The following is an 18,671-nucleotide window of genomic DNA, read 5'->3' as shown; positions in this document are numbered from 1 at the left end:
CTGTAGCTGTACACTGCACAGCCAAGTGTTCGGCTTTGAACGTGCATGTGCAGTCGTAGTGTGGGCAGTATAGGAGTTTCCCTTTGAAGGCCAAATAAATCGTGTTTATAGGTGGGGAATCTTAAGTCAAGGAGAGCTTTGAGTGGATGTTCCCAGAAGCTTTTTCTCACAGAAAACTTCCAAAGACACCAAAAAGGATTTTAAAGTTAAATAAATAAATAAATGCATACATTTTTATTCTGTTAGTATATAAACTGGAATCCTTAACTTAAACCCAAAAGTCGGTAGGTAAAATGGAAGTCTCTCCCATTTTTTCTGTTGTAATCTGGGAAGGAAGTACTTGCTTCCTTGTTTCCCTTGGGTCAGTCTTTTTCTGAGTTGCACTAACTCTGTAGATTACCCTGTCTGTGGCTCTTTCTCCTGATCCACCCTTTCCTACTTGCTGACTTGGAGCTTTTTTCACTTGGCAATGTTCAGCTGGCTCCTCGGGGTAAGAGATATCTTCTCCTTCTTCTGAGTCTCTTTTACAAGTAACATAAAATACCAACAGAAAAAAAATGAAATAAAACTGATAGTATTTATTACAGTTTGAACTATAGTTTTACAAGTTGCTGCGTTCAGATAATGGCACTTGATTTTTCTCCCTTTATTCAAGGATATCTGATAGGAGGGGATGTTCTCAGATTATTGCATGGTCACATGGACGAATGTTTGACAGTCCCTTCGGGTGAACATGGAGAAGAACAAAGAAGGTAGGTTTCCAGCTTACAATAAAATAATAATGAATGTTGCTGAATCAATATTAAGTGTTACTGATAGTACAGATTTTTGAAGGATATTGTGATGAAAAGCATTACTCATAGGAAGGAATATTGTTGAGATGAACTTTTGACATGACCCTCTTGCATTTTCTTTTTGGTATTGTTCAAGTCTGATTTCACTTACCATAGGTGTAAAAGCAGTAGTGATTTTTGATAACTTACTGTCATCTTTACTGACTTAAAAACACCGTGAATGAAATGCATTGGTTTCTTTATTGCTGTTTTTTTCTGTAATCACAAAAAATTCCTCAGGACAGGGTATGTTAAGATTACTGCCCAGTCCTTCAAGACTGCTGATCTGGGTATTGATCTCAGGTGTACCTGTCACGGTAATCTAGAAATTAATTTATGGTTGTTTTCTTGACTAAAGGAATTCTAGAATGGAAGTAGAAGAGTGATGACAGCTTGGTATGCATCTCTCTGTTAACTAACAAATCCAAATGGTGAGAAGACTGGCACTGAAAGTGGCATGTCTCAGTAGAGTGATTACATGGGTGAATCGAAGTCCTATTTATTTCTAATAAAATATACCCTAAGCTTCTTTTCAGTAGGGCAGTGTCATATGATTTATTCCTACCTTCAGCCTGAAGATTACTAAATGATAATGTTGATTTTGGAATAGTTTGTTTGATGCAGCATATTGGGTAGCTTCATTTCCATGACAAAGAAAGTGCTATTCATTCATTTCCAAATGAGTTTTCTTGGTTTGCAAATGGAAACGTATTTTTATTCTGTTTTATTCTTATTTGTAAAGATAAGAACAAGACACTGGAAGCTCTAATAGAATATAGTGAGAGTCTTCTATGAATTTTAAAATATCAATGAGAAAAACTTCAGAGTTTTCTTATACAGCTGCTAACAGACCTTTTCTGTTTCGGGCTCTCATTTTTAAACAAGGGAATAGTTTTTTTAACACAGAAGATATTTCAAAATGCTGAGACTTAAAATGTAATCAGTTCATGTTTTAATTTTAGTTACTATGTGACAGATCCACTGGACACAGCTTGGAGTTTATTGCTGGAAGTGATGAAAAGCTGATAAATAAATAGGATCCTATAGTGTTTGCTCTTACTTCAGTTTAAATCCTGCAAAGTTACTTTTAAAAACTCTAGTTGCAGTGTAATTGCAGATTTATATGATGATCGTGCACTTCAGTAATGAGCTTTAACGCTTAATAACACATTAAAATCTGTCTCTCTTCAACATGACTAACATTATGTATAAACTGCAATAAAGGCCAGCGAAGTTGCAAGTTAAGTAAAAAATTCATTTGATCTGCTTGTGATTTACACAATGCATCCTTGTGTCCCATAACACAGGAAGAACAGGCTTCATTTCTTAAGCTGCAGACCACTGCCGTAAACAGACCAGATTGCTGTTATTGTTTCTGCAGTGTCTACCTTTTCCCCTATCCATCCAGTACCCCAAAAGAAGCAGAGGTGCTAGACAACAAACAGTACCTATATCTTTGTCTTTATTACTGATAGCAGTACTGAGAAATATTGCTTCTCAGTGCTTCATAAAAAACAGATTTGATCTACTGAATTTTTCTTGTTGTTCAGGAACTTTCTTTAATAAAGAAACAGAATACAAATAAGTTTAATTTTTTTCATATTCTCCTTTTCTGAAGTTCTTCTATTACTTTTCTGATTTTTAAAAATTATTTTTACTTATAAACTTGGGATATAGTCTATGATTAATTTTATGAAGTTAGATATAATTGCTCTGTGCCTCACACTTTCTCTGCTTAAATTATTAATAAATTTAGTTGTTGCTTAAAACCTTTATATTTCTATCTCCAATTAGGACTCTTGCATATTCAAAATAATATCTAAAAGGATAAGTTGTGACTGCTTTCAGTTTTCAATATGTATGCATACCTTATTTTAATGGGTGGTATTTAACTGCTGATAGAATTATATTAAAAAATATGTGTAAATTTGGCAGGTTGAAAATTGTAAAATAAATTATTTTATCTTTTATTTAAATTCCGTAACTTTTGCACATAAGGCATGATAAAGTGTGATGTATTTGGAATATAATAATTCCATATTATTCTTTCATTGGCTTTTGAAATAGTCTGGTGATAGATTATTGTGGTTGTGCTTGATTTGTTTTGTTCCAGTACATGCCTGAAGAGCAGCTCTGCTCTGCAGAATGGCAGCATAAAGGAACGCTGAGACGTTCCATCTCTGTTGTGACTCACTAATTCCTCTATCTCATTGTTATTTTTCTGCAAAGGCCTCCTCTTTATGCCTTCTCAAATAAATAAAAGATCAGACAGTCCTAAAATAACAGTTTTATTTTATAATGTCACCTGCTATCTAATCCTGGAAATGAATAAATTGTTTTGATGCGAAGGATCCTCCTAGGCAGTTTCTAAAAATAACTGCTGTTTTTCTCTATTCTTAGAGCATTGATACAGTTACATAAATTTGAGTATAAAAGTGTTTCAAACATTGCCAGAAGTACAAAATAAAACACAAAGTTCTCAAGATGTTTATACTCTTGTGAAACAGCATTTAGCACAGAGGAGGTCTACGATACAGTGTCAGTGCAGATACTGTATTCATGATTACAGTACCTAACAAAGCTTCCCCCGAGGCGAGGTCATCCAAACCTGCACTGGAAAAGGCCTAGTACAGTGGCAGAAATAGTCATAGAAAAAGCGTATTAAAAGTGTCTCACATTTTTTTTCTGAATGTGTACTGTGTTCTCTTGCTTAATTGTTGAGCTTGTGTGTCCCTCCATGTGCTCCTGAAATTGTGCTACGGTGACCACTAGAAGGTAGGGTGGAATTGTATTTTTGGAAGAGGGACTTTGCTATTGAGTGGTGAGATGTAATTGCACAATGAGCACTGGGAAAAGAGCAATGTTCAGGACCAGCTTTTGACACAGGCAAAGCAGGTATTTGCCCAAGGTGAGAGGCTGGTTAGGAGGATAGTGGTGTTCCCTCCCTCCAGGAATCAAGATCCAGGAAGCTCCTTTGGCCTGCACTGGGTAGCCCTAGTGATGTTTCTTGCATGTGCAGTCCACCCTGTGTTGTCTTCTCAGTGCTTGGCCATGGCCCCTCGGTTCTGGAAGGAGGGGGAGCTGTCATGGGGCTGCAGGCTGCTAGAGCAGAGGCTGCTCCCTTGCCTCCTCCCTCCTGCAGGCAGTGGTGGTGTGCTGTCTCAGCAGTATGAACCTTCTGCCCTGCCAGCAGCAGGTGCAGGCATGTGCCAGGGTAATAAGCACAGAGGCAAAGTGCCTGGGCTACATATTGCCCAGGCTGTTGTGTCTCGGTGCATTGAAATTCCCAGTGAAGATGGTGCCTGGAAGAACCGGTTTGCTGCTGCTTTCCAGCTGAATTTGGTCAAAATTGGTGAGAAATCTTGAGTAATCTCTGATAATGCTGCCTTTTATATAGTGATACTTGGCTCTTGACGTAACACCAGTGAGACATTGTTCAAAGATTACATCTCTGAACTATAAATAGTTTCAGACAACTTTGAGTATTTGTGTAATAGGACTGATTTAAACAGATTCTTGCAGTAGTAACTCAAGAAAAATAGTAAAATAGGATTTTATTGCCTGAACTACTCCACCCCCCCGCCCCCCCCAAAAAATAAAAAAATCTAGCTGGAATCAGATTTTCCTCCTGTTTCATACTTGAGAAATTTGTTAATAATTTTTCATACTTCTTTTTTTGGGTGGAGGGTTGTATACAATGATCCAGCAGATGATTTAAATCACTGTTTATATTACAGGTACCTTAAAATGGTCTTTGCTTTCATTTGGCATTTTTCCCTGTTGAAATTGTGACACACTTTTTTTTTTTTTTTTTTAAACCCTTATTTGGTAATTATAGTATTGAGTACTCACTTGTGAATGTATAATATCAGAGGAATGAATAAACTAATAATGGTGAAAGGTGCTGTTTAGGGCAGGTATACATTGAAAGTGAAATTGTTTACCATTGTTTCATTCTTAATTAAATTTTTTTTGCAAGAAGTGTTCATAATAAATTCAGGTTGTGCAGCAGAGATTTTAAAAGTTTTGCAATAAGCAAGCAGATTTTTTTTTCCCCATCACAACTGAGTTGTCAACAGCCCCCCTTTTTTTACTGTTCAGTTAAGAGGAATTATTTCACTTTTTTGACATTGTTGTATTACATGTATCATTTTTATTTTCCTGTAAAATTGTCAGCCAGTTTTAACACAGTGCTTTGCATGACTGCAAAGTTTTTGATTACTTTGCAGTTTTGAGTTTGTTTTTTTTTTTTTTTTACTTAAAAGTCCCCCAAAATTAATGGCAAATAGCAGCGGAAGTATGTAATCAAAATTATTTGTTGGTCTGTTTTTTTTTTAAATTGGGTTGTGGTACTTGCTCTTTATCATACCCCAATCATTCCTATTCTTTTAAAACTTAAAGTCCACACCGAAGCAGTGCTGTGAGTATTCATAGTTCACAGCGTAGGAGGGGGCCACAAATGTTCCCATTGCAACTCATTTGGATTTTGATTTGCAGTATGTACTTTAAAGTGATGACTGCAGTGCAATTTTGGACCCTTAAGAGATACATTGTTACAGAAAGAAATTACCTGTGAGAGGGAGCAAAGTGCTTCTGGCTTTTGCAAAGTATCCTTTGAGGTGGAACAGACTCCAAGTTATCAAACCATCCAATCAGAATAGGCCTTCAGGAGGGAATGTATATGTCTAGCCTCATTTCCAGAAGCAGTTTTGTCACTTCTGCCTTCAAGAGTTTCTTTGGGTTAAACATATTACATTACGGCCTTTGTAAATTATACTGAATGTTTTGTGTTAGTCTCAGAAATGAATAGACAGGGTTGTAAAGGGATGAAAGTCAAAATCAACATGACTTAGCCAATCCCAGCTCCTTTTTATTTTCCTTTCCATGCTATTCTCTTCAGAAAGGTAGAATACACTCTTCGATATGGTCTTAGGAGCTATTGAGGTCTGTAGTACGCCGGAAAGGCCGCGCGAAGGATAATTTGTAAGGGAGAGGTGAATTCGGAACGTTTTCACCCAGCGGGGTGATTGCGCTGTCCGTGGTGCTGCAGTGACAGCCCCGGCGCTGTCAGGCAAACGGGGCGGCCAGTTCCGGCTCTAGTGACTGCTTGTATTAAGGGGAATTAAATAGATTAACGGCATAGTCAAGGAAATAATAATGTTTTAAATTTAACTTACAGTCATAGGTCAGACCAAAAATTACTTCATTACACCAACTAATTAACTAGATTAAAGTTTATAGTAAGGATGAACTGAAAATTCTCAAAGGTTCTGAATTCCTTATGGATATTTTCATTTGAAACAAAGGTGTTTAATATTCTTATTCCATAAATGTAGACTATGCAAATAAAATGCTTTGGAAAGAATAGAAAAAAATGTCAGGAATTAGTGTTACGGGTATGGCTCAGAAGGTATAAGGTAACCCGAGCTTTCTAGGGGAAGACTATAACTCATTGTATCCCCTGTTGCCCTCTCTTTCTGCTGTTATTTTTAATTTCCTCACGCATTTACATTATTTATATTTTCATAATAATTCATAGTAATTCACAGCTTTTCTCTACTGTTTGGCAAGAAATGTGCATCTTCTGTGTACTTCATAACTTGAAATTTTATTTTTTCCATCCTGTCAATGTAAATCTGTAGTAAACCTTTGATAAAGAATTTTTTTGGGTTATTCACATGTCATTAAAAGCAATGTTCCATTTGACCTAGTAATATCAGTATCTGCTATGGCTTACCAGTGTCAGTTTCAGGAAGCATTAAAATGTTATGAAATATGCTTTCTTTTCATCACTAAAACAGTTGTCGAGAGTATGTAAAAAGATGAGGTGCATCCTATAAAATAATGTTTTTACTTAGAGCGGGTTGTAAGGAAGTTCGTCTGAGCAATCTCAGAGCAGTTTACTACATCTATTTTAATGAAACGAGTTAAAAATCAACTTTGGATTTCTTAGAATAAAGAAGTATGAGACGGTCTAACTTATGAATTTATTCAGCTGCTGTGGGGCAACGGTTAGTATACATGCTGTTATGGTAAAGACAAAGTGACTTGCCCTTCAATGAATAAGAGATATCTTTTATTCAAAGCCACCTTTTCCTTACCATCTTTTCTGTAGAGAAGACAATATCTAGATAAAGATACAAGAGCTTACACCCTGTTCTAGTGCTTTGTGCCAGCTTGGTTGTTTGTAGCATGTATCTTCTTTCCTGCCCATACAAAGTCTTGTTGCTCCTCACCCCTCTCCTGGTTTGAGGGCCCAAACCACAACAGCCCAAATCTCTGGGCTTCTCCTTTTTTACCTTCCTGGTAGGGACCCTTGATCCCTAGCTCTCCAGTCCCCAGCTCTTTTTGAGTCCCCCTCCAGACTGCTGTCACTTATACTTTTGCTGAGCCTTTACTGTTGACTTTTATCCCTCAAGTACAAGAAATCTAAATGCATTTTTGTCAGTGAAGTTCGTATTGAAATAAACCAGGATCTAATCAGAATGTTTCAACTTTAAAAAAAAAACCAAACAAACCCACAAAAAACAACAACAACTGCTCCCCCCAAAGTCTGCAAACAAACACCCTACACCCAACCATCTCCTTCAATACTGGGTTTTCCTCTGTGCTAATAAGCATTCAGTCCCTGTATATTATATCCACAGGAGGACTTTGGAAGTTAAAGCCTAGTAAGTACTAGGTACCTGATTCCAAATTGTGGTCCCCAAAAAATTGCTTCTAACAAACAATGCAAAATGCCTACAATTTCGATATTAGTATTCCCTGAAGTTATGCCTCTGGCTATTTTTGGCAGTGCCTGGTCTTGGCTGAAGATCACAACATTTAGTGAATCCATAAGCTCTTCCAGGATCCATAAAACTATGCCATTCTTTGGCAGTGGTCCCTGACAAGCTTGATCTAATAAGCATAGTGACAGCACTCCTTTGCATAAGTGATTCCTTTATTCATTTTCACAAAGGAAAGTTTTTAAAATCTGGCAATGTCTTAGGGCAGAAATAAAGGTGCGGGCATGAAGCAGTCCAAAGAACGTCTGCCTACATCTAGAGTGGCAGTGCTTAAAAGTCACCGTGTTCCTCGGTGTTTACTTTGTTGATAAGCCAGTTTGCCTACTCGGGGCTTTTGGTGATGATAAATCTAAACCATTTTGTGGATCCAGTACAGGTCACTTATCTGTGTGTAGAAAAATGGAGAAAAAAGAACCCAACCATTTTTAGGCTTAATTGACTTTTTTCAGAAGCACTTAGATTGCTGGATATGTGCAGGAGCTAGATGGCTCATTACATATTAAAATTTGGAAATAGGAAGCTGTTAACATCTGAGATGTGTGAAGACTGTATTGGCGTGGTTGTGAAACTTCAGGTGCTATGACAATAAAACACAGTGCCAAATAAATGAATTTTAATAATTCAATGTAATAAGTTGCATGGTTATTTTAATAGTACGAGCTATGAGAAAAGGCTGCCTTTTATGTGAAATGTATGCAGTGATCACAGATCTTTATTATCATTTGATATTTGTTTTTTTATTGTAATCTAGAAATATTGTAGTTATCAGGCTATTGATTAAACACACACCCCCCCCCCCCCCGGCCCCGGATTCTCTATCACTAAAACATTAAGAAAGTTATCTAAGCAAACACTGTATAAATCTTGTTGTTATGAATATCACAATAATGGATACTAATGACAATTAAAACAAAATTTGAGTAACAAAGTCTGAAGGTTTAATTGATAAGAGCTGGTTTTGAATCTGGTAACCTATGAATCTGACAGTTGCGGTAATTGTTTTGTCAGTCTGAAAGTGAGAGATGCAGTTAAATGAACAAACAAATATGGTGACTTTTTCCAACAGAGCCGAGCATTTAGTCTGTGCCTTTGCTTGGTTTTCAGGACTGTCCATTATGAAGGTGGTGCTGTGTCAATTCACGCTCGTTCCCTTTGGCGACTAGAGACTCTAAGAGTTGCGTAAGTAAAATCTCGCCCAGAAAAGGAAATCCATTTGGTGGGGCATTTCTTATATAGTAAGAGTGTTCCTATAAAATCAGTTTGATAACTGTAAAACAAAACTGATAATACTAAAATAGTCTTCAAAAAGTGCTCTATATCACTTTCATGAAAAATTAAACAACTTCCTGTAGCAAGTGTGTGTTAACACAGATGCTGTGCGTGTTCTGATTGGTTTTTTTGCAGTTGTTATAGCTGTTAGTGAATTCCCAATTTACATTTTTAACACATATACGTGACATAATCAGAACTGCTTTCCTTAAAAATAATAATTCATGTGTGCCACCCCCTTACTTGTTTAAGCCATTTGTAAGTCTCGAAAGGCAAAAATTTCCAGAAAAAAGGCTACCTTGCGTTGTTGGAAGTGTTGGAATGATAGTAAGGAATTGTGCCTTATTTGTTAAAGTAATTGCGCTGCAAAATTGCACTTAAATTGTATTACAATATGTGCCTGTGATTAAATTTCTAGTGACTAATAAATGATTGCTTTTTAGATATTAAATCAGGGCAGCTTAGGGAAAGGTTACACTCTAATGATGCTGTTTCCTGTGTGTGCATTTTATTTAATAGGATGATGTTAAATGTCACTGGTAGGGCAGTGAGATTTTTACTTTAGACTGAAATTGACCTTGCAAGTGCTTAAGTGACAAAAATGAAACTGTGAAAGGATCTCTGGCTTTTTATTTTCCTCATTGCATGTGCTTACCTAATAAGCATTGGTACTGGACCAATGTGTGGATTTGAGAAATTACATGTTTCTCTTTTGGCTGTCATATATCTCACTTTGACAGGCATTGTATACAAACTTTAGAGGTGTAAACATTTGAACATACATGACTGAGAGAAATTGTGAGAATTATCAAAACAAATAAGCGAGAGTAGTGGTAATCTTTCTTTTTAAGGAACGTGACTTACCAGGAAAAAAAACCCCAAATAAAATCCCAAGAATAACACTCTCTCCTGCAAGTCCTTCACCTCCCTGTTTTCCTGTATGATATTCTAATAGCTGTATACGTTCATTGCTGAATTGCAGGCACATTACTATTCATGCAGATGCTTCAGTTTGTAACTTAGTATATGCATGCCTGAAGTCCTCCATCACTTTTAGTCCTTCGCAGAATGACTGCAGATATAATATTTATTCTGTTAATTTTATATGATTCTGAAGGAATCATTGTTTCTGAATTGTCCTCATTAGTGGAGAACTCTCTTAAAAATTGCACATGTAAACTGCCTCTTGGGATGCCCTGCCATGGGACGCCAGATACTATTGTCCAGCGTTGCTTTCTTTCCCAAAAGGTGACAGGGATCATATTCTCACATTGCAGAAAAGAATTTTTAGTAGTAGTCAGAAATAGTTTCACAAGATACTTTCTGCTCAAAAGTGTCTCACTTTTCTTGTAAGTGCACCTGAATTGTCCTTTTTCCTGTCCCGCAGGCATGAATTAGGGGCATGGCTCGGTTGCATTACACTTATTATTTTCTTTTTCTTATGGTCCATAGCTATTTGGTCCAAGAGAAAATTGAATCAGACTAGAGAAAAGGCAGCTCCCCAGCATGGCCTGTAATATGAAAGGTGCAGAGCTGATGTGTTTTCCCAGACCCAGCAATACAATAGCTGAGATTCATGACCTGACATTTTCCTTAATTAAGAAGCAGAAGTTGTGCTAGAACACTGGTACTTAGGCGTGCTTTTGTGGAGTATACTGATTTTGCTGTGTAGAAGACAGAAAAAAAAGAAATGCATTTCTCAGATATAAATCTTCCACATTTCTTTCCTCCGCAAAGTCCTCTCCCCTCAACTTAGACAGAAGAGACTATTTAGTTTACAAAAGGAGATAGTTGAGAGGAAAGCCTCTTAATTCTTTTGGCTTTTTTAAAACCAATAACTAAAAAGGTTTAGAAGTTTAATTAGTGAAGTGTTACAAAACAGAAGCCAGGAATTGCTCTTGCATTTTAAAAACTCCTGCACTTTAAAAATGCCTGCCAAATCGCTTTTGCATACTTTGCATACAGTACAGTCAACTCCTAAGAAGACATGCTTAAACAAATGGATATTTGTATTTAATAGGTAAGTGCTTTAAACTGCTACATGTATGTGTCAGGGAAAATGAAAATGACTTAAACCTGTGTAAGTGCTAACTTAAGGGATTTTCAGACTAGTACATGAATATATACAAAACACATGCATAGCAGCTTTTTGTGTTTTTAAATGCTGTACCTGGGATTAGTTTAAATGCAAGTAAGATGATGCAGTAATACAAAATTCTGAAATAAAACTAAGCTTATAATCAGGTTAAGTTCATAAGGATGCGTTTGTATATTTCATTGATATTATGTGGATGTTTGTTGATAATTTTAAGCTATTTCAAGCCACAGTAAGCATAGAGAATTACTAGTATTTGTGGAAACATACTAGAACCTTGGCAGTGTGTCATAACTCCATTATGATGGGCATTTTGCAAACACAAAATAAATATATGATTTCCTCTCCAAAAAGCAATCTGCAAATGCATCCGAAGTGTAAACCTTTGAAGATATAAGACTGAAGAAAGTTTTGTGAAGATGCAGGAAAACATCCTAGCTGTGGCAGTTGTCCAATCTAAGGAATATTCGAGAAGCCTCCTGAAAAGGCTTTGTGAAATGCATCCTCCTTAGTAACCCCTACACAAATTTATCTTGAGGAGTTAATAAGGAAGAAAAGAGCTGACTTTTCAGTTTAAGGCAAAAAGTTAGAAACCTGCAACCTCTATTTCAACTTGAGGAGTTCTTGGGGAACTTAGAAAATCTTTGCCTTTCTTACTTCATTTCCTCCTACAGAATATGAGGAATCTGGGCAAGTCTTTGCTTAATAATTTTTAAAATTTATTTTTGGAGGATTGTTTTATTTAGGTACTTTGTTCTTTGCATGCTATTTAATGTGTGCCTAAAGTGTGCTTACTACTGAAAGGAGAGGGCTCTGGGAGAGTGAACAAACCCGTCTGCTGGTAGATGAAATGCTGGAGAGGGAACTGGCAGATCTAAGCTCTTTGTGCACAGCATAAGCCTCCTTTTCCGTAGGCGATCTGTATCTTCTCTCAAAAGGAATTCAGTCTGAACGAAGGCAGCCTCTGCAAAGGAAGAGGTTAAGATTATTTATTAGAATGGTTTTATAGGAGATAACAACAAAGTAGCTATTCTTTTGCTGATAATCCAACATTTAGAATTTTATCCTTTTACTGACTAGTTGGCAATGTGATGTACTTTAAAATACTTTTGACAGTAGTTAAAATCTATATTTTGTTTTAAAAAAACAAACGTTTCCTATGAACTTTCTTAGGTGGAGTGGCAGCCACATTAGATGGGGACAGCCATTCAGACTAAGACATATAACAACAGGAAAATATTTAAGTCTCCTGGATGACAAGAGTCTTCTTCTTACAGACAAAGAGAAAGCGGATGTAAAATCTACAGCATTCTGTTTTCGGTCTTCCAAGGTATGGAATCAGTGCAGCATTTATATAAATTAGTAGTAATTCCAATCTCTTCAGTAAGCAAGAATTAAATATTCCCTACTGCATGAATTATCAGAGCCTTATGCCTTTTGATTGATTAAAAAAAACCAAACCTCAGCATAATTAATATCTAGAAAGCTTCTTTTATCATACTTTCTTTGGGAAATGCTACCTGGCTGTTTGTTTGTGGGCTGGTTGTTTGGGGTTTTTGTTGTTTGTTTTTTGTTTTGTTTGTTTGTTTGTGGTTTGTTTTTTTTTTTACTTTTGTTTGTTTGTGTTTTCCTGGTGAACTTCCCCGGTACTTCACTGCAGATATCTGTTGCCTGACAGGAAAAATTTAGAGTGTTGTGGGTAATTTAAATCAAATGGGAAAATCAGGATTTCTTTCATCAGATATTTTACTGTAGTCTAATTTAAAGTTACCATAGTTTGAATTTTCATTTGACACCTTCGGTAAGCATTTACTGTTTAAAATAATACTAAGATAAATTCTTTAATATCCTTTGATTTCTCTTACCTTTTCACCTACAGCATGATGTTCCTGAAAATTTTCCATAATGTTGGGTTTTTTTTTTTAAAAAAATCTTCTGAAATATAGAATAATAATAATAAACAGAATTATTCAATAACCTCTCTGTAGCATTTACTTTATATATTGTTAATTATTTGTCTGCTTGGCAAGATAAGAAATTAATATATACCTGAATGCAGGTATACAAACTCTTACACTCTGATAACAAAGACTTGTTCAGGTAATGGTTTTGAGACCTAGACAATGTATTTTGTTAAACCAGTTAGAAAATCCATAGAAATACTTAAATATTTTAAGACAATGCAATGCAACTATATTGAGGAATTCCTGTTTCAGTTACTGTAGATCTCAACAGTTGTTCTGCTTTGAAGCAAGAGGAATAAAGTAACTCATTCACTGCTTCTCAAGATGGAGTCTTCAGCGAGGGTTACTCCAAAAAGAGTGCAATATACTGCACTGTACTGTTACATGGATTATTTAGTCAAAGAAATACTTGAAGGCAAGAATTTTTAGCAGTGCAGAGAGTATTTTTTTGCTGATACAGAGAAGGAGGTTCGTCTCTGTTTTCTAAGTAGCATATGCACATGTGTTTTGGAGATTAGACAATGTTGAATTTGAAGTTTCTTCATTGTTTTTTTTTTTTCAACCTGAATTTTGAAGTCTTATTTGGAAGTATTTTGAGGATTTATATTTTGAAACGGTTTTGTTCTACCACATCGAAAATAAACAGTTAAATTTTTTTTATTTAGTTGTTGTTAAGTTACCAAACCTATTCTATGCTGAGCAGGGACATGTTATGGTAATCAATTCTCAAAGTAACATGACAGTATTTTAAGAAGGGTCTATAAGCTAGTCAGGACGTGACAGATATTATGTTACTCATATTTAAATATGGATTTTCAAAGAAATTGGAAATTTGGAAAATCATATTTGATGTTCAATTTGTGGATATCAATGCTCATTTTAACAAAAGACTTATTTGGAAGGAACTATGGAGATGCCACAGGGGAGGAGTAAATGCTTTGCTCTTCATTGCTGAGGATGAATCCAGTCTCCTGCTTAGGACTTCTTAAAGGACTGTAATGTTTTACTTCATTAGGATACAGACATTAAAAATTTTTAGGTGCCTTCCCTCTCTGGAAAAGAGCATTAATTAAATATTTTAAAATTATAACAGTCCTAGAAAAGCTTCTGTAGAGAAGATAAGCAGCTTTAGGGGTCTCTTTTACTTCTAGCATGTATGGACAAACCATCCAACCTTTCACTTTTGTTGTTGCGTGTAGTTAGCCCAAAACAATTACTCCTGGATAAGAGGCAGCACCTAATCTTCTCTGTTGAATACAGAGTGCAATACCTGAATATGTTAATAGTTGGGAGTATGTCAAGTGGCTAGATCTTTCTTATATCAATTAAAGTCATTTTTTGCCATAGTCTTAATTCTTCCTTCCACTACCTGAAAAGTAGTAGAAGGGAAAATTATGAAGATCTCACTAGTTGTGCTGTAGATAAGATAGATCTAAGTAGGCAAAACCAGATATGGGGGAAGAATACCCTTATTTGCAGTGTTAAAGACTCAGTTGCTTCAGGATGCATAGATGACAATTTCAGTTTCCAAATGAGAAGCAGCTTTCATGTTTGCAGAGAAAATATTGAAAATGTATCCCCCTGTAAATCTAAAGATTCAGATACAAATGTAAATGCTACACACATGTGTTTGCTTTTCACCCACCCCGCCCCCCCCCCCCCCCCCCAAACCAAAACATTCTGGTATGGAAATTTAAAAATTAGATCAGAATCTTCTTACATGTTAAAATTCTTTTAATATCAGCAAAATAAAGAAATGTGAAAGCTTAAAAACATCACAAGCCAAACAGCACTCAGAAGGCACGGGTATTCTGAAGAGCTAACAGTCTTTTCATTATTTGTTTTTCTGGGAATTGGGCTTTATCCTCTGGTTATTATATATTGCCCTAATAATTATCATTAAATGAGAATTATATTAGTTTTTCAGGCAATTCAGAAAATCCTTATTTCTCTATTGTAATCTCACTTCGCTAAGCACAGGATGTCCACAGATACCTACAATTTATTCCCCAAACAAAGCTCTTTTTATAGACTTGAGTTTGTAGTGATTAAATTCTCTGGATCTTTTTTTCGCTCTTGCATTTGCTAAATATTGATTCTTTTTGATAAAAAGCATGAGCTTAATATCGCTTTTTTACTGAAATAAGGTAATTTTGCTAATTTAGAAAAGTTTATACATTCAGCACAAAGTCTGCTTTTCCTGTCCCCAGTCCTTTCCAGTGGAAATACATAAATTTTAATCAAATTCTATGGCTTGTATTTTTATATCTTCACCTGTTTCTTAATAAAATTTCATAGGAAATGTACTAATGTCAGATGAAAAAGCAGTCATGAATTACCTTCTTCCAGTCAATGAGATCTGCTAGAATATGAGTCCTGAAAGTGTGCCACAGAAGGGATAGGTTGGGTCAGATGACAAGAGATAAAATTGAAAGGACAAGCCTTAATCATGGGAATCCATTTCAGAATGTTATAAGGAATTAAACAGAAACATTAAAGTGAAATAACATAATTAAGGTGAGTTTTCACAGAATAATTTTTTTCAACGTTAAGATAAAATGATTTAAAATTATTTTTTCCATTTATCCCGCAACAAATGTGGGAAGATTGTCTGTTTGTAAACAGCCAATCATGTTCATGATGGTTCATGATGTTCATGAACTGTTCATAAAGAGCACATTCTTCTGAGGAAAATCTGGCGTATTGTTCAATAAACTTGTTTGTTTCCAATGCGTTCTTGTTGCTTTGCATTACTGAGGTAGCTTATAAGTTGTTGCAAAAAACATCTGTTTCGGTTTGTTCAAGTGTAGTGAATGAAGATTTTTGATCTTTATTTAGAAACAACTGATGGTCTGAGAATGGGCCTAGACTGCAAATAAAGCCGAAGCTTTTATTTGTAAACATGCTGTAGGAAGAATTAGCAGATGGTTATGTAGTGACAGGTTATGGTAAGAGTGTAGTGGGCTGGAAACTTGCATTGCATAATGTCTATACCGATATGCAATTATTAAATGGTGACATGGTGATTTCTGCTGTTTCTCAGGTCCTGATTTTCACTGATGAACTATTTTAGAGTAGATAATGAGACTGATTCATTTGATGTTTCTCAACTACCTGCTGTTTGTTGGCATGAATCCAGTACTCCGTTCAAACCTTTCCCTTAATAAACAATTTGTGGTTCTTGTTTACTCCCCAAAAAAGCTCAATGTCTTGAAGCTCCCAAGTGAATGCTGTGATGCCTGCTGCGCCCACACCATCCCCTACCTTTCCATTTCTCTCCTATATTTAATCCAAACCATGACATACTGTATGCTCTCCTGGCTGCTATGTTTATTTTGCAGGAAAGAGCTCAACTGAATGTGATTGAATTCAGTCTGGGCTCTAAACCTACATGAACAGTAGGGTCAGTGTACTTATGTAGCTGAGGACAAAGATCTTGTTTGGCAAATTGTTGGCACTGCAATTTCTATGCTAAGTAAATTTAACGTTAATTCTAATTGGAATGAAGATTTCAATATCAAACCCCTTTGTTTTCTGTTAGAGTCAGTAGATTTAAAGAAAAAGTACGGAATAATATTTTAAATTAATAATCCCTCATGTTATTGATAGTGCTTTATGAGAAAATTTGTGAATTCATATATTCATATCTTAAGAAATCAGGAGGAAGACTTTGAAAAGTCTTGCGAGGAGGAAGACTTTGAAAAAAAGAAAAACTTACAATGTAAAAGCACAGTATGTTTGCACAGGGTCATGCTAATTCTAGTTACGAAGAGAATTCAAAAGACTGGAGCTTGAAATCAGACTGCCATTTCTTCACATGATAGCAGGACCTAATTTATTTTTTTCCTGAATCATCATTTGTGTGCAATGTCCTATTACAAGTAGCTTTTCAATTTCCAACTGTTACTACGTTGAGGTTATTTGTGCTAGCTTTTGAAAGAATTGAATACAAGATTTAAAGAAACGATATGAGCAAAATAATGAACTACTAATGAAATAGAAGCACACAATAACTCAGTAATTTGCATCAGATGGATTAATAAATCAGTTATTACTATGTATCAATGCATGAGATTTTAATAAACATTTCAGCACTTAAGGAATCAGGCATTTACAAGATAGTGAAATTAACATCTGTATCCAGAAACAGTTTAATAATCTGAATTGTTCAATATATTATATCTGGAAGCTTAATGTTATGAAAAGTAATAATAAGAATTTCACCTGAGGTGTGTGTGGGTTTTTTAAGTGTTTCAAAATGCATTCATAATTGTAAGGTGAAAATCTAGCTACATGACATCTCCTTTTACTTAATCAATGCTTTAAAAAAATCCTTTAGTAAATTAGAGATTGTTTTCTGTTCATTTCAAAAACCCAGTCTTTGTCATTTTTTATTGTGAAGTTGTCTCCTCCAATTGTGAAGGCACATGTGTATGGTGTAATCATTCTTCTAATCTTTCCTGCTTGTAGTAGAATAGAACATTTAGAAGTTTTGGTCACAGTATTTGTAACATTACCCTGAGGAACCGAAGAAGTGGCTTGTCCTCTACTGCTGATCAGGAGAAGCGGAGAAGGTTGAGGCTGTGTTTTGTTAAGGGGATCGTCTTGCACTCTGAACATATGGCCTAGAATAGGCCTGCAATTTGCACAGGTGGTTTTTTGAGCAGTGGTGAAAGCTAAGCAGCTTCTTCTTTGGGCGCATGTGAGCATCCATAGAAGCAGAACACAGGGAGTTACTGCACCAATGAACTTGCCTGCACCGTTCAAGCTGTGAAAGGGAGAGCAAACCGGCAACTGCAGTATTACGGTAGTCTCAGATTCGACTGTAACAATTGTGATGTATTCACTCTCCTCCCAGAAAAATTATGAATATTTTCTATGTCAATAATGTGATCAGTTGAATCAGAATTAATAAGTCAAAGGGGTTTTGGTTACTCTCCATGGAGAAGATTTTTATCTGAAATGGAGATAGTGGTGACAGCCTCAGGAACAGGCAGATCCAACTTGCTGTGAAGGTCTAAGTCCCCTGAGAAATTTTGGGCATGACTACATTAACATCCTTCCTACAATTAACTAGATATATACACTGATCCTTTGTAACATGTTTTTTCCATACTTACCTTTGGATTTAACAAGTAGTGCAGGCAGACAAGGTATATCAGTTAGTCGAACCATATAAATTTGGAGAGATTAAATAGATGATCTGCCATGAACCAGGATGCATAGGCTGTTTGTCTTATAACCTGATGTCTGTGGGGAAGGAGTTGGTTCTTAGAAGAGCTGGATATTGTGGAACACCTCAAATTATAGTTACAAACTATAATATTGGTTGGGATACTGAATTTCCTCTCCTGAAACGACTGCTGCTGTCAGTATAAGACACCAACTGTACTGACGTGTGGTCATGCCATTCTTCTTCTACAGCATGTCAACAGGCCAGTCACAAACACACAGAAATGGATTTCTTTTCTCAGGAAATACTGAGCCCATTGTTGGGCAGTAACGGGCAGTGACAGGTTAAAGGCCATCTCTCTGTGACAGTTGGCAATAAATTGTAGGGAGGTGCTCAACTTTTCCAGGGTGGGAAAAAAAGCAAAATCCCCAAGGAAAAGCTGCTGGAGGTTCAGCTAGGGCATTCAATGAATTTGTTTTCTTGTAAGCTTTTATGTTTCAATAATGACAGGTACTGTCAGTTATGATCCTAGTTCTTTCCTAGGCAGGT

The 18,671-nt window shown here is 36.0% G+C and overlaps 1 protein-coding gene across 7 annotated transcripts in view; it reads left to right on the top strand.

Moving 5' to 3' along the window:
* RYR2 (ryanodine receptor 2) overlaps nucleotides 1–18,671 on the top strand; it is a 424,514-nt gene that overhangs the window by 187,321 nt on the left and 218,522 nt on the right. For all 7 annotated transcript variants that reach the window (XM_063328961.1, XM_063328960.1, XM_063328958.1 and 4 more), the window contains 3 exons: nucleotides 656–752; nucleotides 8,726–8,800; nucleotides 12,159–12,315. In XM_063328961.1, the coding sequence (XP_063185031.1) occupies nucleotides 656–752; nucleotides 8,726–8,800; nucleotides 12,159–12,315 (329 nt within the window). The remainder of the gene's footprint in view (nucleotides 1–655; nucleotides 753–8,725; nucleotides 8,801–12,158; nucleotides 12,316–18,671) is intronic.

Source organism: Chroicocephalus ridibundus, chromosome 3, assembly GCF_963924245.1.
Source record: "Chroicocephalus ridibundus chromosome 3, bChrRid1.1, whole genome shotgun sequence".
NCBI classification, from domain to species: domain Eukaryota; kingdom Metazoa; phylum Chordata; class Aves; order Charadriiformes; family Laridae; genus Chroicocephalus; species Chroicocephalus ridibundus.
The sequence above is the reverse complement of the archived record's forward strand: the minus strand, read 5'-3'. Positions and strand labels throughout refer to the sequence as shown.